This window comes from Lithobates pipiens, unplaced genomic scaffold (assembly GCF_037356315.1).
Source record: "Lithobates pipiens isolate NorthernLeopardFrog02 unplaced genomic scaffold, aLitPip1_a1.2 Scaffold_3, whole genome shotgun sequence".
NCBI lineage: Eukaryota > Metazoa > Chordata > Amphibia > Anura > Ranidae > Lithobates > Lithobates pipiens.
The window spans coordinates 90,483,118-90,510,621 of NW_027507790.1; the positions used below are offsets into that span (position 1 = coordinate 90,483,118).

The 27,504-nt window shown below is 42.1% G+C and overlaps 1 protein-coding gene across 1 annotated transcript in view; it reads left to right on the forward strand.

Annotated features, from left to right (window-relative positions):
- RPH3A (rabphilin 3A) overlaps positions 1-27,504 on the forward strand; it is a 396,706-nt gene that overhangs the window by 189,673 nt on the left and 179,529 nt on the right. Inside the window, exon 3 of the mRNA XM_077462038.1 lies at positions 12,063-12,206. Within this exon, the coding sequence (XP_077318164.1) occupies positions 12,063-12,206 (144 nt within the window). The remainder of the gene's footprint in view (positions 1-12,062; positions 12,207-27,504) is intronic.

A 27,504-nucleotide genomic window follows, 5' to 3' on the forward strand; every position in this document is an offset into this window, starting at 1 on the left:
AGATCTTCCTGACAAGACAACCTTCCTGGAATGTTGACAGGCTTTAATTACTTCTTCATCACATGCGTGCCCATTTGGCTGTTTTTTGTTTGAATAAAGACTTTCTTATACTACACTTACATCTGTGCCCTGGTGGAGCTTTTATGCGGGAAGGTTGCAGAGCCTATACACCTGCTTTCCTTTATTGACTGCTCATTGCCAGTTTACAAGGCTATGGTGGAGTAGCCATTCTGAAAGAGAAAAGCCAGATGTGCCCAGCCTATAGATGGTTTGACCTGACCCCTCGTCCCATACTACCTCTATGTGTAGAACCCCTGCCTTTCACTTAAGGCCTACATTTCAAAATAAAAGACACTGCCTAGTTCTTATGGCAGCTATGACAATAGGGGAAATAAATATATGGAGCTTTGGTGCACACATAGCCACCTAACAAGTATGCAGAGATATGCTGCTAATATTGTGCAGTGTTGCCTGTATTAGCCATAAAAAGGCCCCTAGCAAAATAAATTGAAGAATACATTGCCAAAGGAAAATACATCCTGAAACACTACATTAACAGTAATGTTAAACAATGTAGGTACAGTATAGCAACTGACTCTCCCTACATGGATTATCAGCTCTACCTAAACTATTCCAACACACATTGACAAATGGCTGCTGGGGACCCACCCCTTTGTACTGAGGCAGCTGGCACATAACAAGCTCCCATTATTGGCCATTCTTTGTCATCTGATCTAAGTTCAAACGCCATACAGATTATTATGGTTAAAAATAATTCAGCCTGGTGAAATTTACCATAAATTCACGGAGACTGTGAACCTCGAACATGCAGGATTTGGTTCAAACCCATGGTAGCAGCACACCTGGACCTCAGGCCTAATTATTACCGTGCCATGGATAGCATGTAGTACACATGTTCCAGGATTTTGGGAATGTGTAAGTCTCCAAACCACTATGCATGATGTTAGTTGTGATACACTCTATTTTCATAATATTTTGTTCTTTCTGTGAGAAGCGGATGAGCTAAACACATGGTTCCTGTGGTGCATGATTACAAAATTTCCCAAGGCTATATTTGCCTCCTTTAATTAGAATCACGCACATGGCTTTCTAATCTAATGCTTGCAGCACAATAAAAAACTAGCTGCATTTACAATATATTATGCAACAGTAAGACCAGGAGCACTGAGACTCACTGAGGCATGTGTCCACTGCAGGCTATAAATGCTTTAAAGGAATATGGCAGCACAACTGTGATTATTTAGAGGAAGAAAAAAGACATTCTCCCTGCATGGCAAATAATTCCACAGTTATCCAACAGAGTCAAATGCCATAGGGCACATTCAGTGAAACATTGCAAACAGCAATGATTATGTGTAAAATACAGTAATCCAGATTTCACTATACTGACGTCGGATTTATTAAACGCAATACCAGGAAATAAGACTGCTGATGCTATGCAGCAACGGTGGCAGCTATGCTTTAAAGGGAATGTATAGTCATTAGTGGGTTTTTTTTTTTTTTTTTTGAAATGTATGTGAAAGGTAACTGTTACTTGTAAATTGGCTGATTAGTCAAACAAAGTAAATATAAACAATCCATGTATTTGCAAGATCCAGCAGATGCTTAGAAGAGGGAAATGCCTAATCCACAAAATAATGAAAGCAAAATAAACTTACTGAGATCTACAGGCCTAAACCCCTATTTTATTGTAGTAATATGTATAGTGTATTTATGTCTAATTTATTTTATAACATTTTTGAAAAATCAAAAATAGACATTACATCTAAAATCATCTAAAAATGTGCAGAAAAAGACTACCAAATACAAAGGCCCTGTGTAGTGAAAATTATTTATAGCTTTGAGACAAAAGTATCTCATTCTAGTGTGCCAACCGTAATTGTTCCCAGAATGCCCGAATATTCATATGATTAATAGTATTGATTCCATAAGTATAGTAGAGATCAGAACACAAAGCTATTATAATAAACTATTGTAACAATCGATGAATCTGCATGTTTTGCTTTTTATATACAGTAAATTTAGATTGAGACCTGTGCCAGATTGTAGCAATAAATCTCTCCAATGTAGCACCTTCCCAGTTAGGCTGCTAGATAAATTTAGTTTTTGACTCCTCCTGTAGTCAAGGGAGTGTTGATTGTTTGCTCTGGACTGTTCAGAGTTTCACAGGCTGGAGTTTGATTGTTTCCCCCTGCCAATGGGAGAAGCTTCCAGAGCTTAGGGAGGGAAGATTCAAATAACCAGCCTGCATATTGAGCATGTCTGGCCAATACTTGAGGAGGTGTGCCTAGATGGTGTCTGGGAAACTGATAAATAGTTTGGAGCCCTGGAGAGATTGTCTTTCCCCAGAAATGAGAGTTCCGAGCCTTAGAGGAGGCCGGTGCAAGCCTTGGATTGGGCTACTGTTCTTGGAGGTCTTGGGACTAGAGAACTGGAAGGATTCTGGAACTGGCTTTAGGACTTCCCCAAAAGTGACTGGTCTTGAGAAGGTGTCTGGAGGAAGCTGTAAGGTGGCAGCTGTCCTGGGGATCTGTGAGTAATGACCCTGACCCAATTCCTAATGACTGTGTGCTCTTTAGGATATAAGTGTCAGATGTTGCTCTGACTGAGCCAGGGTCTCAGACAATGGTTATTTCCCTGTCCTCAGCAGGATTCTGGACTTTGAGTTTTGTGAAGAATTCCCTCCTGTATTGTGCAATGCTTCTGATGTTGCACTGGGTACCCACAGCTGTGCAATTGTGCAGGGTAACTGGGTGCCAAACTCATTGCTAGCCATTTTGGAGTATCCCATGCCCCAATTTCTCTCTCCTGTTACAAGTTCCACAAGCAGTAGTATCCAGAGTATATGGACTGTTGCTTGGGTGACTGGTGGTGTCTGTGTTTGTGAATGAACCAATTAATATGAGCAATCCAGCAATCCAATCCAGCAATCCAGCAATCCAGCAAATTGGGTGGATAGTATCAAATGTCTTCTTCTATCAATATGGAATTATGTATGCATCATATGTAGTTCTCTTTAATGTAGTTATAAATCCTTTCTGGTTAGTTACCCCATAGCAGTGGTCTGTTCATTTATTCTCTTATATTCAAATACTGCAGTGATAAACATAGTCTGCATCTAAATAGAAAATACCACTCCATTGTAAAATGCTTTATCACTGGCTGTATGATTACTGAATAATATTTGCAATCATAGAGGAAATGTATAGGCAGTTGGGGCTGGGCCTACAGGGGTAGCTGCTGTGAGGTTGTTAGTTATGTCCTCCATGTTCCCCATTAACCCGCCATGCACTCTGCATGGGCTATACACAAGCACTCAACTCAACTCTTGGACTTCCGTACCCCTACACAGGATGGGGAACCTCTGCAGTGCAATCTGCTCCCTTTGCTTTGGGAGACAGACCGCTGGTGTAGGGGGTGCCGACAACATCTCCCTGGCTGCTAGAAGCCATGCCATCTATAACCAGTACACACTATTGACAGGCTGCTTGTTACACTTCCGTTACTCTTGAAGACCACATGTGTCTTCACATTACTACACTCTACGCTGATGTCTTCATACCCCAATGTGTTAAAAACCTACTTGTTTACTGTATGTATGCCTGTTACTTACAATCAATGCTGTATACTGGCCTAGGCAGACAAGGCCCAGGCCTAGGGCAGCACTTTGCAGGGGGGCAGCACAGAAAGAATCCCCACCAGCTTGTGCTGCTAGTGTAGCACCAGTCTTATGGAGTGGACTGGGCTGAGAGGCAAATTAGGCACTGCTTCCGGTATGCAGCTGGCAATCTGCGACTGTGGGGGGGGGGGGGGGCACACCACTTCTAATTTTGTCTGTTCTATCATCCTGAACCACAAACCTGCCTCACTGTGCTATGTTTTCTGCTGCCCCATTGGCATGGTTATATCTTCTTAGTCCTCTCCATAAAATTATCAGACATTTGTGCTTAAATTAGAACTAACTATCCCTGTCCCATTTCAGAGATTTCCCTTCAATTCCTGCCCCATAGCCACACAGGATGTGAGAGGAAATCTATGCAAATTAAGGGAATCAATTGCCCCGCCCCCAGGCCTTCAGAACTAGTGTACCCACTTGAAAATTTCAGGGTGGGTCATATTTCAATTAGGGGTGCACGAGTTTAGTCAGGCCTAGGGCAGCACAAAACCTAAATACACTGCTGCTTACAATATACCTCTTTAATGACTTCAGACCAGGCTAGGACAAGGTTTTAAACACTTTACTTAATAAAATGTGCAAGAATAAACTTTCACAGACCAACAGATAAGGCATGATACTTCCCTAGTTTCCTAACTATAACTACAGGCTGATTTGCTGCCCTGGCTTACCTGCAAAAGTGCATTTCAGTGTCCATAGTCCTTTATAGCCACTCTTACAAAAGTGTAGGTCCATCAGAGGCAAACACCAGTGCTGGTGTCTTCAGGGTGAACTCCAAGTTAAGTCTCGGTTGCAGGTCATGACAGACAACATTTTCCTACTCATGCGGGTCTCTTCTTCCGCATCCATCCCCTATGGGTCTCACAATGCAAAACTGTGCTGTGCTCGCAAAGTGCCTCTTTTGGAACCTCTAACGGCTCCCTGGCCTTCCACATGGGAGTCCCTGGGGAAACCTCTCTCAAACCAAACCATTGCCCTATTTATATCCCACAGGCAAGTGGGGTAGATCCAGAGAGGAAAACCCACCAAAATAATCAGGAGAGTGGGCATAACTCTAACCCCCACCCACTAATGGTTCCAACCTGCATAAATAAGTACTGTACAGTCAAACAGGAGTCAGTATGCTCTATGGCCAAAGCAGATATGTATTACAGATGGTTATATTTGCTGTGTCCACCAGCATTCTAAGAGAAATGCGGTGTGGAGTCACATTAAGTTCAATGGACTGGTCTTGCCATTGTCCATCCGGTAGAATTGCCAAGATAGGATTGCATCATGGCATCTGGAAAAGGGGCTCTATGTAAAGAGAAGATGTATCCCCTATATGTTACCTTAGACCAGTATAACAGCTTTGTGGGCTAGTGTCTACACTTGGATGAGATATTTCCTCCTTAAACTATAAGATGTTTGCAATACTAAGGGCTCTGAAAACTTGAAAAAACAGGCATGTTTTCATTCTTTATTTCAAATTTGAACAGAACAGATAGATATTTTTACATCAGGTATTCAGCATATAGTCATATTATCCAGTCCTTCCTACATTCCTCTTCTATTATAATATTTGTAAGTAATGAAAGCAGTAATTGACTATCACAGTAATTTTCAGAAAACATTTAGTGAAGTGCAGTGAATTACCATTATTGCATGCCCACACTTTGCTTATTTCAAAATAATTTCAACCCTTGGCTATATACACATGGTTCAGTGGTTGGCTTTGGAGAGTTGGTAGGGAATGAAGGTCCCAAGCCTTAATTGTCAGTTGTGGTGTGGGACCTAATGATTTAGCTTGGTATATGTGAGGGCTGGAAAAGAGGTGTTATGCCACGTATACACGACCAGACTTTTTGACAGCAAAGATCTGGCGGAACGAGTCCATCGGACAATTCAATCGTGTGTGGGCTCCATCGGACCTTTGCTTGCCAAAAATCCGGCGGACTTTAGAAATAGAACATGTTTTAAATTTTCCCACAGGAACTCCGTCGGACCGAGAAATCCATTCGTGTGTATGCTAGTCCGATGGACAAAAACCGACGCTAGGGCAGCTATTGGCTACTGGCTATGAACTTCCTTATTCTAGTCCAGTCGTACGTCATCACGTTCAAATCTGTCAGACTTTGGTGTGATTGTGTGTGGCCAAGTCCGTTCATTCGGAAAGTCTGTTGGAACTGCGCCGAAAGTCCGTCGGAAAGACCCTCGGACCTAGTCCCTCGAAAAGTCCGGTCATGTGTACGCAGCATAAGAGTGCAAGCGAAAAAAAAGGGAGGAGGGTAGAAGAAGAGTAAAAAATGAACATAACTGGAGAAAGAGATTAGGAGAATAGGTAAAAAAATAAAGGGGTGGAGAGGAGGGAGAGGTGTCAGGGAATGATGTCCAAATTCCCTTGTGTTTTCCATTTGGGTTAAGAGATCCTTGCATTTCTGATAAAGTTTGGCGTTGACAAGGAATATGCCATCAGGACTTTTAAATCTGGTATTCTGGGAGTACCCGGTAGGTGAAGGGTACCAGCAGCACACCACGGTTTAAAAACATCAGTTCAATCAACACATCCACGTTTACTAATAAGAAAGAGAAAGCATGTAAAAATATGATAGACATTAAAATTAATTTAAAGGGAAACTATAATGTTTTTGTATCAATCATATATATTTAAAAGCAAATTGAGTGAAAAGATTTTGTTTTAGTAGCATTTCCAGTTATATAGCTTTAATATTATTGTCAATTGTTTGCCAATTGGGAGAAAATAACATTATAATAATATGATAAATATTTAAAATAAAGGTTTACAAATCATGGCTGTTTACATGCCACATATACAATATATCGTTTATTACAGGTATAATTTAACATTGACTCTTTTTTCTAGACTATCTGCTCATGGTATAGTACTTTCAAGAATCAATAGTGTTTTTGGTCGCTTATAATTGCTTTGTGCTTATGGACATGTATATTGATAGAGCAAAGTACGTCAGAATGGACTGGATCCAATAGAAAGAAAGCAAGATTATTGTAACAACTGATTATATCTAAATGGATAGTTGAGATAAGATTTCCACTGTTGCACAGGATGCTGGTTCCTCTTTTTAAATGTCAGCAACCATGTTCATGCTTGTAAACCGTATTTAGAAAGTGGAAATAATAGATGTTGAGTGCAAACTAATGTTACAAGTCAGCCTGAAAAAACATTATGTTTGTTTCAGTTAATGGAAGGCAGCAAGTTAATATTTCACATGGGACTTAAGCTGGCCATACATTATACACTTTTCTTAAATTTTCTTTAGAATATATATATATATATATATATATATATATATATATATATATATATATATATACATATATATACACACACTATATTACCAAAAGTATTGGGACACCTGCCTTTATACGCACATGAACTTTAATGGCATCCTAGTATGATTCTGTCGGGTTTGATATTGAGTTGGCCCACCCTTTCAACTCTTCAGGGAAGACTGTCTACAAGGTTTAGGAGTGTGTCTATGGGAATATTTGACCATTCTTCTAGAAGCACATTTTTGAGGTCAGGCACTGATGTGGACGGGAAAGCCTGGCTCGCAGTCTCTGCTCTAATTCATACCAAAGCAGTGGCGGCTGGTGAAGTTTTAGGATGGGGGGTGCCAGACCACACCCTTCCTTTTCTACCCCTCCCACTTCTAATAAGCCACATCCCTTATTATAATTAGGGGTAGGGCATTTGTTTGTAGGAGTGACATAGAGAAAATTTGTTGTGGTCTCTGCAAAATAGCGGGTGTGGCTTAAATGGGCATGGCTCTAAGGGGGGTGTGATTAGAGTCTGAGATGGGAGAGAGAGATGGAGGGACGGCAGGCCCAGATCCTACACAGCAATAGAAATAAGTGTATTCCAGAAAGTTTAACAATCAGCAGATAAAGATACTCCAAACACCTGGTGTTAGCGCTTCAATCATCCCGCCACCATGGTTGTTATGGTGTCAGGATGATTGAAGTGCATTATTTCTATTATCACATTGTAATATAAAATGAAATCATTCAACTCACCATAATGCAGAATCAGTGGGAGCCCTGAGCATGTCACCTGCCATGTTGCCTGCCACCAGATGCCATCAGGTGCTTCCAGCAGAGTCTGTCCTTACATCAAGTGCCCCCAGCGGAGTCCGTCTTTACATCAGGTTCCCCCAGCGCAGTCTGTCCTTACTTCAGGTGCCCCCAGCGGAGTCTGTCCTTACTTCAGGTCCCCCAGTAGAGTCCCTCCTTACATCAGGTTCTCCCAGTAGAGTCCCTCCTTACATCAGGTGCCCCCAGCAGTGGAGTCCCTCCTCACATCTGTGTCCCCATCAGTGGAGCCCTCCTCAAATCTGTGTCCCCATCATTGGAGCCCCTCCTTACATCAGGTGCCCCAGCAGCAGAGTGCCTCCTTATATTTGTGTCTTTATCAGTGGTTTCCCTCCTTACATCTGTGTCCCCATGAGCGGAGCTCCTCCTTACATCTGTGTCCCCATCAGCGGAGTCCTGCTTACATCTATGTCCCCATAAGCGGAGCCCCTCCTTACATCTGTATCCCCATCAGCAGAGCCCCTCCTTACATCTGTGTCCCCATCAGCGGAGCCCCTCCTTACATCTGTGTCCCCATCAGCGGCGTCCTCCTTACATCTGTGTCCCCATCAGCAGAGTCCCTTCTTACATCAGGTGCCCCCAGCAGTGGAGTAGATATGGGCCCCATCAAAAAAAATGAGTTTTGTTTTGTTCCATTCCGTTTCGTATTAAAAAAAACATATTTCGTAATTCGTGTCCGAAATTCAATTTGTATTTGTACGAAATATGAATTTTCGTTAGATTCGTAAACTTTTCGTAAAAATAACGATTGTTTGTTATAATGAATTTATCATTATGAGGGGTTCCCACCATCCCTGTGCTGTGCTGACTTCCTGGGGTTTTAACTTTTAGGTTTGTTAACTTTTCATAACAATTACAAATTTTCGTTATGAATTTGGATCCCAAATTCGTAAACGAAATTTCGTATTTCGTACAGAATTCGTATGCATAAAAATTTGTATTTCGATTCCTACGAAACTAATCGCACATGTCAACAGCAGAGTCCCCCTCACATCTGTGTCCCCATCAGTGTCTCCATCAGCGAAGTTCCTCCTCACATGTGTGTCCCCATTAGCAGAGTCCCGACTTACATTTGTGTCCCCATCAGCGGAGCCCCTCCTTACATTTACATCAGTGTCCCCATCAGCAGAGTCCTCCTCACATGTGTGTCCCTATCAGCAGAGTCCTCCTCACACGTGTGTCCCTATCAGCAGAGTCCTCCTCACACGTGTGTCCCTATCAGCAGAGTCCTCCTCACACGTGTGTGCCCATCAGCAGAGTCCTCCTCACACGTGTGTGCCCATCAGCAGAGTCCTCCTCACACGTGTGTGCCCATCAGCAGAGTTCTCCTCACACGTGTGTGCCCATCAGCAGAGTCCTCCTCACACGTGTGTGCCCATCAGCAGAGTCCCCCTCACACGTGTGTGCCCATCAGCAGAGTCCTCCTCACACGTGTGTCCCCATCAGCAGGGTCCACCTCACACGTGTGTCCCCATCAGCAGGGTCCTCCTCACACGTGTGTCCCCATCAGCAAGGTCCTTCTCACATCTCAGTGTCCCCATCAACAGAGTACTTCTCACATTTAGTGTCCCCATCAGTCGAGTCCTCCTCACATGTGTGTTCCCATCAGCAGAGTCCTCCTCACATGTGTGTTCCCATCAGCAGAGTCCTCCTCACATGTGTCCCCAGCAGCGGAGTCCCTCCTTCATGCCACGTCTGTCCCCTTCAGTGACAGCTTGTCAGTTCCCGGGCCTCCCCTCTCCATTAAACACAAGGGGTTTAATCCACACGGTGGCAGACATATTTTTGTAGCCTGCGGGCCGTTTTTGCTAAAATATTCCTGATTTTCACGGGACAAAAAGCAAAATCCCTGAAATTTAATCGGGACGAGATCCAATCAGGACGAGGGTCCCAAAATCGGGATTGTCCCGGGAAAATTGGGATTGTTGGCAAATATCGAGAAACCGGACGGAAGTGATGTCTTACACAGAAAACAAAGCATCCGGCTCTAGTGATACTATGGCTGGGTGGAGGTTGTCCGGCAAGATGGACTGTGCCACAAGCCCATTCAAAACCCTGCAAGTGTCTCGTCTACAATCTCATGATTGCATAGACGCGGCACTTCCCATAGTTTCTTCCAGTGAAGGAAACTCTTATGTCCCGTACACAAGATCAGACTTTCCAACAACAAAACCGTGGATATTTGTTCGAAGGATGTTGGCTCCAACTTGTCTTGCATACACACACGGCCACACAAATGTTGGCCAACAATTACGAACATAGTGACTTACAAGATGTACGTGATATCTCCATTACGAACGCTAGTTATATCTCCGGCTCGTACTTGATTCCGAGCATGCGTGGACTTTTGTCCAACGGACTTGTGTACACACGATCGGAAAGTCAGACAACAAACATTTGTTGGCGGAAAATTTGAGAACCTGTTAGCTAACATTTGTTGGCGGAAAGTTCGATAACAATTGTTCGATGGAGCATAGATGCGGTCGGACTTTCTACCAACAAGCTCATATCCAACATTTGGTGTCAGAAAATCTGATCGTGGGTATGGGGCATTAAGGCTTCAGCATACCAAGACATTTTGGACAACTTCATGCTCCCAACTTTGTGGAAAGAGTTTAGGGATGGCTCCTTTTGTTCCAACATGAGTGCACAGCAGTGCACAAACAAGATCCATAAAGACATGGATAATCTCTAATAGTTGAGCAACCTGGACCAGAGCTACGGTCTCCAATAGTCTTCTGCAGCATTTCCCCAGTCCCCAGCCACATCTATAGTATTTAGGCACCCTTTGACCATCTTCTATTTTATGGTTACAGTTTCTATGTTTGAAGTTACTATATATAGTATACAGTATTTAAAAACAGTATTCACAAAAAACTATACCTCTTATTTTGCATGTTTTTTTTGTAAAACTCTGGGTGCATTGTAATTGTGCTGGATAATACTATACCTCTAAGAAATATGCAACCTGGAACAGAGCTACGTGAGACTGGTACATTGGCAGCAGGAAAGTGTTTCCCAGGGCATGAAAAATAAAACCCATTTAGCTGTTACTGGTGACAGGTTATGCACAGCAGAGGACAAGCTGAACCTGTTAGACAGTCACTGGGCAGGAATACTAATTTGCCAAAGTATAATTTAATTGCATCATGCTAATCCTGTGGCTTCAAAATGTAAGAAGTCACTCACTCAGATCAATTATGCAGAACATGAGTTCTGATTTTGCTCTGACCTTGTGCTCTTCATGCTTGATCTAAATCAGAGATGCTAAGTATTGGACCCAATATAGAGACTCCAAAGAAGTTCAGCAGTGGCAACTTGTATTCCACTCAATGCAGGTTTCCTTTAATATCCCATTTCCTTTAATAATGAACCAGTTTCTTTTAACCACAAACTTTTTAATTACTATATATTAAGGCTCACGTTATGTGTTTTTGTTATAAATGGTTGACCTTGAGTCTTCAGGGTTTCTGGGAGTAGACTTTCATTGTGTCACTGGGTTCATGATCAGTCTATACTCAACCAATTCCAAAAATTTTGGAGTGTCTGAGGTTTCCATGTTTTCAAATTGCTATTGACCCATTTCCTTCAATTGTTCAATCGTAAAAAAAAAGGTAAATAATGATCAGTAATTGAAATACTGCATGTGTTTTGCTTTAGCTAGTTGACTTTATGTTAAAAAAAGATGTATGCTTTTGACTGAAGAATTTTTTTTAACACCTGTCAGGTTTTTATTTCTATCTGTGTGCCCATTATGCCGCGTACACACACGATCGGACTATCCAGCAGACTTACAACTTACAATTCGATCGTGTGTGGGCTCCAGCAGGCTTTTTCTTCCCAAAAGTCCGGCGGACTTAGAAATAAGACTTACTTCAAAATTGGCCACCGGACTCGGCTTTTAGCGGACAATCCGTTCATCTGTGTGCTAGTCCGGCAGACTAAAACTGGCACTAGGGCAGCTATTAGCTACTGGTTATGAACTTTTGGAGTGATCGTGTGTGGCCAAGTCCGTTCGCTTGAAAGTCTGGCGGACGTCAGCTGCAAAGATCGGCAGAAAATCCGCCGGACTAAGTCCGCCGGACAGTCTGATCGTGTGTATGTGGCATTAGGGAGATTCATGTCCTGGTGAGCATTATCTCTGAAAGCGAAAGAACATATAGTGTGCTTTTCTCAAATTTTACTGCAAAAGTGGAAATACACTTTAAGTATGTCATGGGTTCATTCATTTACAACACACTTTTTTTATTTTTAGACTTGATGCTGGATGGTCTGTGCACCCAACATACCCCGGTGACCAAAGAAAACATGAAGACCTTACAGATGAAGAGAAGGAAATTATTAACAGAGTTATAGCAAGGGCTACAAAGATGGAAGAGATGGAGCAAGAACGAATTGGGTAGGAATTACTGTATCCACATAACAAATGTTATTTTAGGATAATGTATCACACAGTTCCTTCTTTATTAAATTTATATATTTACAGCATGCATATTTAATAATAAGCCTGGACTGGCAGCACTGCAAAATTTATATTTGCCATAAGGTCTCTGAACATCTTAATGCTGTGTTAAAGTTAGCTGTGGCTATTTAGCCAATTCATCATGTGTCCCTGGGCCATATCACTGTTTTAAGTTAGCAGAGGTACATAAAACTGTGATATGGTTCCCTAGTCAATGGTGTAACTTTGCATGACAAAGCATGAACAATAAAGCACCTAAAGAATATGTTCCCCCGACATTTCATATTCCTGATATGTTCCTGTTGTACCATGTACTTGTGTTAAAAAAAAGTATTCTGTTCTCTTTGAATTGCTTCCTTTGTGTGAAATACCTGGTGTTCCTTCCTATCTCCCTGCTTTCCTTATTCACAATGACCACACTAGGCATAGAAACACATCCCTTCCAGCGTGGTCAGTTTTCTGGCTGTGCTCCAAAAGCCTGCCCGTCCTCTAATGATCTTCTGCTGACACAACCCCCTTGGATATGCATTTACTGGGAAGATCAATGTACTGCAACTCCTCCAGCCCGCCCCTCTAAGCCCCTTTTGCAGCTGAGAACTGAGGTCATGTGATCACCACATGGTAAATAAACACTCACATTTCAGCAAATAAAATAAGGCATGTCACCTCCATATTCCAATATATGGCATCCAGACTCCGTTCACTGTGATGAATTCACTGCTACCCTCATGAGTCGCACCATCAGTGCTTTCTCAGTTTGTTTTATCTGTTGAAATGTGAGTGTTTTTTTTACCAATTTCAATAAAAAATCATGAGAATGATCTGCACTATCACTTTCTTTCTGCTTTCAACATATTTGGTCTGTGAGGAAAGAGGAAGATTGCGTTTGCACACATGTACAGTAAATAAAGTACAGCTGGCTTCTTATTATCAGTGGGGGTCCAACAATTAAAGCGAGCAGACACCCATAAGGTGGGGTGAAGGGAACTCTGGTGAGCATGGTGTGGAAACTCGAGCTTCCTTGCACTGTCAGAAGATCAACTTAATTGCAATAGGAGATTGCACGAAAATTGGAAGATAAATTTATACTGCTACACATCTTTGGTAAAAATAACCCATATCAGTGTAAATTATTTGGTCTTTGTGAAAATTATAGAGTCTACAAGCTTTGGTGCCAATCTCTGAAAATTGATCACACCTGATGTATTGACGGCCTATCTAATTTCTTGAGACACTAACAAGCCAGGAAAGTAGAAATACCCCCCAAATGACTCCTTTATAGAAAGTAGACATTCCAAGTTATTTAGTAAGAGGCAAGGCAAGTTTTTTGAAGTTGTTTTTTTCCCACAGTTCTTTGCAAAATTAATATTTTTTTTTCATTTTTTCCCCACAAAATTGTCATATTAACAAGTTATTTCTCTCACACAGCATATGCATACCACAAATTACACCCCGAAATATATTCTGCTACTCCTCCCGAGTATGGTAATAGCACATGTGTGAGACTTTTACACAGCCTGGCCACATACAGAGGACCAACATTTAGGGAGCGCCATCAGGTTCAATTTTGTGACTACTTTTGAAGGTCCTGGTGCACCAGGACAATGGAAATGCCCAAAAAATGATCCCATTTTGTAAAGTAAACACCTCAACTTATATTCTATGAGGCATAATGAGTCTTTTGAACATGTCATTATTTTCCACAAGTTTTTGAAAATGTGGAAAGAAAATGAAAACACATTTTTGTTTTACACAAAGTTGTCAATTTATAAGGTATTTCAAACACATAGCATGTACATAGCAAAAATGACACCCCAAAATACATTCTGCTACTTGTCCCAAGTATGGCAATACCAAATTTTTGAGACTTTTACACAGCCAGGTCACACAGAGAGGCCCAACATGCAGGGTGCATCATCAGGTGTTCTAGGAACATACATTTCAAATCTAATTTGACTACCTATTACATTTTTGTGAGGCATTGATGGACACTGTATTGAAACTGTAGTGGCATGGATGTGGCGTGGATGAGCACTGATGTGGCGTGGATGAGCACTGATGTGGCACGGATGAGCACTGATGTGGCACGGATGAGCAATGATGTGGCATGGATGAGAACTGATGTGGCACGGATGAGTACTGGTGTGGCATGGATGTGGCACAGATGAAAACTAATGGGGCACGGATGAGCACTGATGTGGCATGGATGAGAACTGATGTAGCACGGGTGAGTACTGATGTGGCATGGATGTGGCATAAATGAGCACTGATGTGTCATGTATGTGGCACAGATGAGCACTGATGTGGCATGGTTAATGCACAGATGAGTACTGATGTGGCACAGATGAGCACTGAGGTGGCATGGATGTGACATGTATGTGGCACAGATGAGAACTAATGTGGCATGGATGAGCACTGATGTGGTATGATGTGGCATGGATAAAAACCGATGTGGCGTGGATGAGTACTGATGTGGCATGGATGTGGCATGTATGAGCACTGATGTGGCATGGATGAGCAATGATGTGGCATGGATGTGGCATGGATGAGTACTGATGTGGCACATATGAGCACTGATGTGGCATGGATGTGACATGGATAAGCACTGATGTGGCATGGATGTGGCATGGATGAACACTGATGTGGTATGGTTGTGGCATGGATGAGAACTGTTGTGGCATTGATGTGGCACGGATGAGAACTATTGTGGCATGGATGAGAACTGATGTGGCACAGATGGGTACTGACGTGGCACAGATGATCACTGATGCAGCATGGATGTGGCACGGATGATCACTGATGTGGCACGGATGAGCCATGAATGAGCCATGGATAGGGATGGGTGAGCATGAATGAGCCATGGATGGGGATGGATGAGCCATGGATGGAGCATGGATGGTGCATTAATGGGCCATGGATGGAGCATGGATGAGCCATGGATGGATGGAGCATGGATGGATGGATGATTCATGGATGGAGCATGGCTAAGCCATGGATGGAGCATGGATGGGGATGGATGAGACCTGTATGAGCCATGGATGGAGCATGGGTGAATGGATGAGACATGGATGGAGCATGGATGAGCCACAGATGGAGCATGGAGCCGAACCAGACATGCTCCAGTTTGTTTACAAGTGATCATGCCGTCATTGGACAGCATGCTCACATGGTAAAGGGCCGCGGTTATTGACCCTTTACGCTGATCTGTGACGCGCTGGGTCTGGGAGACCTGACAGTTACAGACATTTTTGGGTGCATGCCCCAGGGGGTTCACTGAAGCACAATTCTGGGAGGACTTCATAGTATGCCCTCCCGGAGTTTTCCAACTGCGCTGTAGCGTCATTCAGCTATGGCCCAGTTGGCAAGTGGTTAATATAGAATTTCTTCTACCACTGTTGCACTTTATATTGAATATAAAGTGCAACAGTGTAATTAATATATTTAATATCATTGTGAAGTATGGATTTTTTATGCTATTAATGATTTATATGAGTCATCGCACATCTGTGTACATTTCTATGGTTCATTGTAGATGTATTAATGTTTGATCTACCCACTGATTTATCATATCTTAATAAATATATACACACACACACACACACACACACACACACACACACACACACACACACACACACACACACACACATTATCTCACAAATATGAGCATAACCCCCCTCACATTTTTGTAAATATTTTATTATATCCTTTCATGTGACAACACTGAAGAAATGACGCTTTGCTACAATGTAAAGTAGTGAGTGTACAGCTTGTATAACAGTGTAAATTTCCTGTCCCCTAAAAATAACTCAACACACAGCCATTAATGTCTGGCAACAAAAGTGAGTACACCCCTAAGTGAAAATGTCCAAATTGGGCCCAATTAGTCATTTTCCCTCCCCGGTGTCATGTGACTCGTTAGTGTTACAATGTCTCAGGTGCGAATGGTAGGCAGGTGTGTTAAATTTGGTGTTATCGCTCTCATTCTATCATACTGGTCACTGGAAGTTCAACATGGCACCTCCATGGCAAAGAACTATCTGAGGATCTAAAAAAAAGAATTGTTGCTCTATATATATAATATATGGGTCTTCTGCCCCACACCAGTGATGGCTCACCCTCACCTGCATCCGAGTAACACCAATACACCATTTAAACTTTTATCTGGGCTTTATTAGAACTAGCAATAAGCCCTGAAAAGAGATAAACCGATTAACAGAATACCAGTATTAAATGCAATGACATAGTACAACTGCTCAGTAAATTAAAACAGGGTTGGTGTTGATTCACTTTAACAGCCAGTGAGAGGCCTTGCCTGAAATGCACTGAGCGAGTGGTGAACGGAACTGTCAGTTGCACAATACAAAAATAATGTTCAAAAGTGATATGGCTGACTATAGGAGCCTATATAGGTCTCGTGGGTTTTAGCTAACCACTAGCCAGTGGAAATTCTATACACACACACACACACACACACACACACACACACGAACACAGTGTGCCAGCGTTGGGGCCCTTTAAATCCTGTGTTTGAGTACTCAGACCTTTGTGAAGCAATATTTGTAATCCACAGAATGGTAAGGGGTATCTTCGCAAAGTGTCACAGGGTAACAAAGATTAAAAGATGTGATGATCCACTTTCAGATATTGCTGCATTAGCAGTAAATAGGACCTAGCAGGATTAACTTGATTCTGACCGCCGGCTGTCAAATGACGGTCAGGCGGCGCACCTAGTGCGCGCGCATCCCTGTTTCTTCGGTGGCGGCGTGTCACGGAGACACCGCTCGCCACCGAAGGGGGTGAACAGCCATTGGTTATGGCTGTTTACCATGTGATCGGCCGTGATGAAGTCAAAGAGGACCTGTCACCACCCCTCATAGTACCTGTCAATCACAGTCCATCAGAGTATTTGAGTACCTGTCCCAGCCCATCAGAGTACCCGAGTACCTGTCCCAGCCCATCAGAGTACCCGAGTACCTGTCCCAGCCCATCAGAGTACCCGAGTACCTGTCCCGGCCCATCAGAGTACCCGAGTACCTGTCACGGCCCATCAGAGTACCCGAGTACCTGTCACGGCCCATCAGAGTACCCGAGTACCTGTCACGGCCCATCAGAGTACCCGAGTACCTGTCACGGCCCATCAGAGTACCTGTCACGGTCCATCAGGGTACCCGAGTACCTGTCACGGTCCATCAGGGTACCCGAGTACCTGTCACGGTCCATCAGGGTACCCGAGTACCTGTCACGGTCCATCAGGGTACCCGAGTACCTGTCACGGTCCATCAGGGTACCCGAGTACCTGTCACGGTCCATCAGGGTACCCGAGTATCTGTCACAGTCCATTAGAGTACCGAGTACCTGTCACAGTCCATCAGGGTACCTGAGTATCTGTCACGGTCCATCAGAGTATCCGAGTATCTGTCACGGTCCATCAGAGAATCCGAGTACCTGTCACAGCCCATCTGAGTACCCGAGTACCTGTCACAGTCCATCTGAGTACCCGAGTACCTGTCACAGCCCATCTGAGTACCCGAGTACCTGTCACAGCCCATCTGAGTATCTGAGTACCTGTCACAGCCCATCTGAGTACCAGAGTACCTGTCCCAGTCCATCTGAGTACCCGAGTACCTGTCCCAGTCCATCTGAGTACCCGAGTACCTGTCCCAGTCCATCTGAGTACCCGAGTACCTGTCACAGTTCATCTGAGTACCCGAGTACCTGTCACAGTTCATCTTAGTACCCGAGTACCTATCACAGTCCATATGAGTACCTGTCACCGCCCTTCAGAGTACCCAAATACCAGTCACCAAGCCATCAGAGTACCTGTCACCAGGCCATCAGAGTACCCGAGTACCTGTCACCAGGCCATCAGAGTACCCAAGTACCTGTCACCAGGCCATCAGAGTACCAGAGTCCCTGTCACCAGGCCATCAGAGTACCAGAATACCTATTTGCAGCCGATGTCTCATAGAATACACGTTGGGGTGTTTGCTTTCCAAAATGGGGTCATTTTGTGGGTAATTTCACTGTCCTGGTGGTCCAGGACCTTCAAAAGTGTGATGGGTAGGAATGAAATGAGATGTGTCATTTATGCTCCTAGAACACCTGAACATACTACTTCAATGTTCGGCCTCTCTATGTGACCAGGCTGTGTAAAAGTCCTACACATGTGGTATCGCCATACTTGGGAGGAGTAGCAGAATGTATTTTTGGGTGTAATTTTTGCTATATACATGCTATGTGTTAGAAATATCTTATAAATTGACAATTTTGTGTAAAAGAAAAATGCGTTTTAATTTTTTTCCACATATTCCAAAAACTTCTGGAAAAAAATTAACCATTCAAAAGACTCATTATGCCTCACAGATTATACGTTGGGGTGTTTGCTTTCCAAAATGGGGTCATTTTATGGGAAATTCCATTTTCCTGGTACTCCAGGGCCTTCAAAAGTGTAATAGGTGGTTGAGAAATGAGATGCGTCATTTTTGCTCGTAGAACGTCTGAAGGTACTACATCAATGTTGGTGCTCTGTATGTGGCCAGGCTGTGTAAAAGTCTCACACATGTGGTATCGCTGTACTCGGGAAGAGTAGCAAAATGTATTTTGGGGTGTAATTTGTTGTATGCACATGCTGTGTGTGAGAAATAACCTGATAATATGACAATTTTGTAAAAAAAAAAAATAATAAAAAAAAATCTTCATTTTGCAAAGAATTGTGGGAAAAAATTACAACTTAAAAAAACTCACCATGCTACTTACTTAATACCTTGGAATGTCTACTTTGTAAAAAGGGGTCATTTGGGGGGTATTTGTACTTTCCTGACTTGTTAGTGTCTCAAGAAATGAGATACACCTGATGTACTGAAGGCCTGATCAGAAGTGATCAATTTTCAGTGATTGGCACCATAGTTTGTAGACTCTATACCTTTCACAAAGACCAAATAATATACACTAATGTGGGTTATTTTTACCAAAGATATGTAGCAGTATAAATTTTGGCCAAAATTTATGAAGAAAAATTACTAATTAGCAAAAAATTATGACAGAAACAAAGAAAAAGGCATTTTTTTCACAAAATTTATGTTTTATTTTATTTATAGCACAAAAAATAAAAAACCCACTAGTGATTAAATACCACTAAAAGAAAGCTCTATTTGTGTGGAAAAAAGGACGCAAGTTTCATATGGATACAGTGTTGGATGACCGAGTAATTGTCATTCAAACTGTGAGAGCGCTGAAAGCTGAAAATTGGTCTGGTCAGGAAGGGGGTGTAACTGCACTGTACTGAAGTGGTTAAGCAAGATGGCAGAAGATCTCTCACCATTAGATGCACTTGATATATCTTCCGTCCAGCAATTGGTAGATTGTTCGCTGTCTCAGTCGACTGGATTGCGATGGGACCAACACAGGCACAGAATTCTCCAAACAGGATGATGATGATATGTAAATCGTTTATAACACCGTGAATTCCTGTGCTACACAAGTGATTATAAAAAGAATAATTGGTGATAATAAAATTAAATATAAGTGATTACTAACATTCAAGGTTGCTGCTCTCAAAGTGCATGTGTCTTTAAAAATGTGAACAAAATAAGAGCTCTACCATATACTATACTAATACATCACCAAATAAATCATAAAAACTCAAATCAAATATAAAATAACAATATATAAAGTCCATAAACTCCAGTGAACAAATAAATATATAAAGTTCATGTGAATCCAAGGAGGTTTTTCCAGTGCAACTTCAACTTAATTGGATGTGCATTATAAAGAGCCAAGTGCCAAGACAAACATCAATGCAAACTTTGTGCTCCGCTCTGTGTGCCCTCTCACTCACCAGAGATCCAGGACTCCCATAACAGAAGTTGGAAGCGATTTGAGAGGGTGGCTGGGCTGGGGTTAGTAGTCCCACTGTCACTGTGGCTTGCGTTGTCCTCACTGAGCCATCAGAAATCCCAAAATCCCATTGGGAAGTGTGCAAACATTAGGAGGATGCTGGGCTCTGTGGTCCCACAGACTGTAACTCCAGCTACAAAAGGTGTTGTCCTCAACGAACCTCCAGGGATGGGTACAAATGGCAAAAGAAGCTATATAGTGAAATTCTGTATAATTATTGTATAAAATCAAAAATTCCAGGTAATTCACTCATATTAAAACATTACATTTTATTATATAAAACTGGAACCAGAAGTGGCTGGCCAGAAATGACAGGTGGTGACGTCACACATGGGGTTTTTATTATGTATTTTAGTGTATTAATACTGCCCTAATTCCTAAGAACCTGACAGCAAGTCATCTTTCTGATGTTTCTGATATTAGAAGTATTTCAGCATATAGAATTAGAACATTTTTTGCTGCTGGGACAGAGGAAATTGGTTTCAAGACTAGAGACAGCAATAATAAATGAGCCCTTCATGTGTAATTTAGATTTTTTTTCTTGTTCCATAAGCATAAATATGGTTGTATTGAACCTGGGAGTGCAGGCTGGCATACAGTCAGTGGCATGTCAGCTTTAAACCCCATTCCTTTTTCATCTGCATTGTCACATGTATAAAATATCTGTGCAATATCACAGTGGGAAATAGATTTGCAAATTGTAAGACATTTAATCATTGTTGTTAGGAGCACCAAACTCAACATTTGTCCCTTATGTATCCTGTGTTGGGATTCTACACCATTCATGACATCTTGTTAAAAAGGAGGAATGAGAAAAGGGAGATGATTGATAGCTCCAGAGTTTGTCGCTATAAAATAGCACAATGTGTTTGTACCTATAGGTGGCAGAGACAGAGAGCCTTTTCCTGTATAGTTATCAGCCACTGTCAGATGAAGGCTTACTTGTTTACTATAAGCTTATATTTAGAGCGTTTTAGACTATCACACATTACTCCAAAGCAGGTTAGTAGCAGTTAACCACTTCAATACCAGGCACTTATGCACCTTCCTGCCCAAGCCAATTTTCAGCTTTCTGCGCTGTCGCTGTTTAAATGACAATTGCGCGGTCATGCTACACTGTACCCAAACAGAATTTTTGTAATTTTGTTCCCACAAATAAAGCTTTCTTTTGGTGGTATTTGACCACCTCTGCGGTTTTTATTTCCTGCTAAAAAAATAAAAAAAGACCGAAAATGTGGAAAAAAATAAAAGTTTTGCTTTTGTTTCTGTTATAAAATTTTGTAAATAAGTACGTTTTCTCCTTCACTGATGGGCACTGATAAGGTGGCACAAACGGGCACTGATAAGGTGGCACCAATGAGGTGGGGCACTGACTGGCACCAACGATGGGCACTGATATGTGGCACTGATGGGCACTGGTAGGCGGCACTGATTGGTGGCACTGACATGCAGCACTGATGGGCATTGATATGTGGCACTGATGGGCACTGATAGGCAACTCTGAGCACTGAAAGGCTGCAAAGATGGATACTTATGGTTGGCACTGATAGATGGCACTGCTGGGCACTGATAGGCGGCACTGCTGGGCACTAATACATGGCACTGATGGGCACTGAAATGCGGCACTTATATGCGACACTGATAAGCATCCCTGGTAGCACTGCCAGTGGTAGGCATTGTGAGTAGGCACTGATTGGCAGCTGCCTGGGCATTGATTGGCAGCTGCCTTGGCACTGATTGGCATTTCCCCGGTGGTCTAGGGGGGCATACCTGGTGGTCTAGTGTGAATGGCCATCCTGGTGGTCCTGGGCAGGATCCGAGGGGGAGCTGCACTGATAAACAATCAGCACAGCCCCTCCCCTGTCAGGAGAGCCACAGATCGGCTCTCCTCTACTCGCGTCTGTCGGACATGAGTGAGGAAAAGTTGATCAATGGCTCTTCCTGTTTACATCGTGATCAGCTGTTATTGGACGTGGCTGATGACATGGTAAAGAGCCTCCGTCGGAGGCTCTTTACTGAGATCAGTGTAGCGGTGTGTCACACTGACACACCGCACCACTGATCGCCACGATGCGTGCCCCCACGGGCGCGTGACAGCTGTTATCCTGCAGGATGTCATATGACGCCCAGTCAGGATAACTGGACCACCGCCGGCCATCATTGTGCTATAGGCTGGGCGGGAAGTGGTTAAAGAAAAACCCTGTCAGATCTTTAACAGCTTCAAGTCTCGTATGTTAATATGCCTTAAAGTGGTTGTAAACCCTTTACAACCACTTTTTGTTACAGGTAGGCCTATAATAAGGCTTACCTGTAGCTACCCTGGATATCTCCTAAACCTGAATGGTTTAAGAGATATCCCTTGTATCTGCATGTGCGAACGTCATTGGCACACGCGCACTGAAGTATGTGCTGTCACTTCAGTTAGACTGTGACGTTACCAGCGGGTCCCACGCACATGCGCGGGAGTGCCATCATCGTGGCTCTGGCCAGTCGCACCGCTGAAGCCCACAATGTCCGGAAGTTACTCTGGGAGCAATGTCGCAGCCGGAGCGGTGAACGAGGACCGCTGTGGGGGGCTTCAATCTAAGGTAAGTAATAGATAATGAGCTAGTATGCTATGCTACCACAAATCCCGGTTCTGTCAGGGGAGAGGAGACAGATCAGTGTCCCTACTAAGTAGGAACAATGATCTCTCTCCACCTCTAGTCAGCCACAATACCCCCACAATTAAAACAAATCTAGGGAAAACATTTAACCCCTTGATTGCCCACTAGTGTTAACCCTTTCCCTGCCAGTGACATTTATACAGTAATCAGTGGCTATTTTTAGCTCTTTGGTCCTAAAAAAGTGTCAAAAGTGGCCAATATGTCTGTCGCAATGTTGCAGTCTGGATAAAAATTAGCAGATCACCGCCATTACTAGTAAAAAAATAAAAATAATAATAAAATGCCATAAATCTATCCCCTATTTTGTAGACACTATAACTTTTGCACAAACCAATCAATATACGCTTATTATGATTTATTTTTTACCAAAAATATGTAGAAGAACATGTATTTTCAAATAGCAAAAGTGTATTTAACTGTGAAATTTCTCAAAATAACTCCCAAATTAGAGATCTGCTTTTTCATTACAAAACCTGCCGTGTACTATGTGCCATATACTGGCTATATAGATCTCTTATCTTTCAACAGGGATGAAAAGAACATTTGTTTTCCAAACCTTGTGTCCATTTCCATTAGGATCTCCTACCTAAGGTCTGAGGATGGCCTATATACCTGGGAGATTTACATGCAGCTGCTACAAAAATATTCATTTCATGCCACAATTGATTTGATGTATGGATGGTCTTGTTATCGTGGCAATAGTATCATTGCAAACTGAACTTTGTGTTCTAGGATTCCTATTCATAAGGTCAATGTCACACCTGTGATCTTGTCACTGACAAGAATTTGCCAACAAAAGGATTGCTAGAATATGGAGGGAGAACACCCAGCTACTTTGTATGTGTCAGTTTTTCAGCAGGTGGTGTCACTTCAGCGCTGTCAAAAATGCAGCAAAACATTGCAAAATGTAAGTCGCTCAGGAGAGATTGATTCCTATCCAGCTGGCAAGGGAGTGATCCATGATGTGTCCTCCAAAGCAATACTGTTGCTGGCAAGTTCTCGCTACCGACAGGATCGTAATAGTGACATTGGACTAAGACAGACTGTTGATTTTGAATGCCAATAGTAGAAACAAATGCCCACTGCCCCACCTATAACTGGCCTTTGCAGCAAGGAGCACATGGAAGGGCAACACATGTCAAACAAAGCCAAAGAAAATTCCCAGCTCAACTTACCGATTAGTCTTCAACCAACTGAATTATCCTGTTTTACAGTTTGTGTTAAAAACAGGGGTTTTGTTTGCACACATTTGCAAATACGTGCGTAAGTTGCAGAGTCACACCAAGGCACCTCTGTATTATCTGCAGTCCTAACTTTAAATTTTGAGAGCCTTCACAGTGGAAGCACATGCATGACTTTGAATGCCAACACCTATACATGTGAAAATTACTATGAGGTACTGTATATTTATATAGAAGTAAATGTGATTTTCACTCAACAGTCACTGCAGGTAAATCTTTCTGATGAATGTGTTTTAAATGATGGTGATTAATTCACCTTTAGTGAATGTTTTGGGAAACCACATTCACTGCATTATAAATATACCCCTATACATGCTTGTATACCCCTATACATGCTTGTGATGTATGCATCGCCCGTCTGCATCTGTGTGATCTGCTGCACTGTAGGCACCTCATTCCGAAACGCAATGCAGTGGGGATGACTTACAAAAGGCACATAGGTTGTTCACTTTGCAAAAGGGATTTTTTTTTTTACTTTGCTAGAGAAATTTCCATTAGTGTAGTGAATGTGGGGAAAGTTCACTTTGCAAAGAATACCCAATCACGTGCAAAGAAAAAAAAAGTATTTTGCTTGCACATGATTGGCTGATCGAAGTTAACAGATTTACACCTCATTTACTAAGCTAAGGTAAAAGTCCCTTGAACAGTGAACAGCCTATTTGCATTTAATAAATCAACCTCAGGCCTGACCGATTGAACTGCAATGCTGTATTTTCACATTACAAATGATAATAAGTTGAGATGGTAAATTGCCGTTATTGGCTCGGAATCAAGTATGGAATAAGAAACTTGTCTTTTGGCTATGAAAAATATTCCACGTCTTACAGATCCTCTGTTTTTGTTTGAGCTGCTTTGACTGTATGAGTAGAAATGCAGATTTTAACCTTTCATATTGGGAATGGACTGTGTGGTATAATTGTGAAGGCAGTTGTTACTTCTTATCTCTTTGACAAGCAGAGTAAATTGGAATTATACAGCTATACTGGCCTTCCAGTTATAAAGACAGATGCAATTATTTCAAGACAATGAGGGGCAAACAGTGTGTTCTAAATTTAGATCAGGTCAGCTTTAACCCCTTATTTGCAGATGTATAAAGACAAGTCTTTTTTTTTATGGTTAACACACAATTGGGGGTTATTTACAAAAGGCAAATCCACTTTGCACTGCAAGTGCATTTGAAAGTGCAGTCGCTCTAAATCTAAGGGGTAGATCTGAAATGAGTGGAAGCTCTGCTGATTTTATAATCCAATCATGTGCAAGCTAAAATGCTGTTTTTTATTTTCCTTGCATGTCCCCCTCAGATCTAAAGCGACTTTACTTTCAAGTGCACTTGCAGTGCAAAGTGGATTTTCCTTTAGTAAATAACTCCCATTGTGTGTATGTATGCCAATTAAAATTGTTCACTTGTCATAATAAAAGTTTAAACTCCAGGCAAATAATTATATTAAAAAAAGATATACATTATTTCTTAATTCAATGTTTTGTTTAACCTCTTAAGCTCCCGGAGGTTTTCCCTCCTTCTTGATCAGGCCATTTTTTGCGATACGGTACTGTGTTACTTTAACTGATAATTGTGCGGTCGTGCAACGCAGTACACAAGTAAAATCAATGTCCTTTTTTTCCCACAAATAGAGCTTTCTTTTGGTGGTATTTGATCACCTCTGCAGTTTTTATTTTTTGCGTTATAAACAAACAAAAACCGACAATTTTGAAAAAAACTATTTTTTTTACTTTTTGCTATAATAAATATCCCCTAAAAATATATTAAAAAAATGTTTCCGTCAGTTTAGGCTGATACGTATTCTTCTACATATTTTTGGTAAAAAAAAATAGCAACAAGGCTATAAAATTGCATTGATTACTGTAAAAATGTCACTGGCAGTGAAGGGGTTAACCACTAGGGGGCAGTGAGGGGTTAAGTGTGTCCTAGGGCAGTGTTTCTAACTGTCTGGGGGCATGGCTGTGTGTGACATGACACTGATCGCTGCTCCTGATGACAGGGAGCAGATTATCTGTGTCCTGTCATTAGGCAGAATGGGGAAATGCTGTTTACATCGGCATCTCCCCGTTCTTCAGCTCAGTGACACGATTGCGGGTATCCCCACAGTGATCAAGCCTGCAGGTCCTGCGGGCACAGTTACGGAGCTCGCGGCAGGTGCGCGCACGCATGCACGGTGGGAAATTCAAAGTTTGCCCAGCCGTGCCATGCTGCCGACATATATTTGCTGACAGCGGTCGACAAGTGGTTAAACTAATACTTTGTTGAAGCACCTTTTGATTTTATTACAGCACTCAGACTTTCTGGGTGAGTCTATCGGCATGGCACATTTATATTTGGCAATATTTGCCCACTCTTCTTTGCAAAAACACTCCAAATCTGTCAGATTGTGAAGGCATCTTCTGTGCACAGCCATCTTTAGATCACCCCACAGATGGGACCATTCCAAAACTTTAATCTTCTTTTGGTGAAGCCATTCCTTTGTTGTTTTGGATGTACATTATGCTTTGGGTTCTTTTCATGCTGAAAGATGAAGTTCCTCTTCATGTTCAACTTTCTAGCAGAAGCCTGAAGGTTTTGTGCCAGTATTGGCTGGTATGTGAAGTTGTTCATAATATCATCTACCCTGATTAATGCCCCTGTTCCAGCTGAAGAAAAGAGGCCCCAAAGCACAATGCTGCCACCACCATGCTTCACTGTGGGTATGGCGTTCTTTTGGAGATATGCAGTGTTGTTTTTGTGCCAAACATATCTTTTGGAATTATGGCCAAAAAGTTTAACCTTGGTTCCATCAGACCATAAGACATTTTCCCACATGCTTTTGGGAGACTTCAGATGTGTTTTTGTAAAATTTAGCCAGGCTTGAATGTTTTTCTTTGTAAAGAAAAGGTTTCCGTCTTGCCACTCTACCCCATAGACCAGACATATGAAGAATTCGGGAGATTGTTGTCACATGTACCACACAGCCAGTACTTTCCAGATATTCCTGCAGCTCCTTTAAAGTTGCTATAGGCCTCTTGGCAGCCTCCCTGACCAGTTTTCTTCTATTTTTTTCATAAATGTTGGAGGGACGTCCAGTTTGGTATTTCATATTTTATTATAATTTTTTCATAATATGCTCAGATTCAATTTCCCAGATTTGGAAGGTTACAGTATTTTGTTAAAAACAATGCACATCAGTTTTTCCATATAATCATCATTACAGTGGTTTAAAAAATTTAAAAAGGCCCAAATAATTCTCTGTGCAGGTTTTTCATGTTAGATGCTTTGGTTCTTTGGTGAGGTTATATTATGTTTTTCTGGGGAATAATCGGCTAATAACGTTTTGCTTTTTCATATTAATTCATGCTTTCATTTTGATTGAATTTTGAGGAAGTATTCATAGCTCTAAGAAAGAAAGAAGAAAGATGTCTTTGTATCACAGTCTTGTT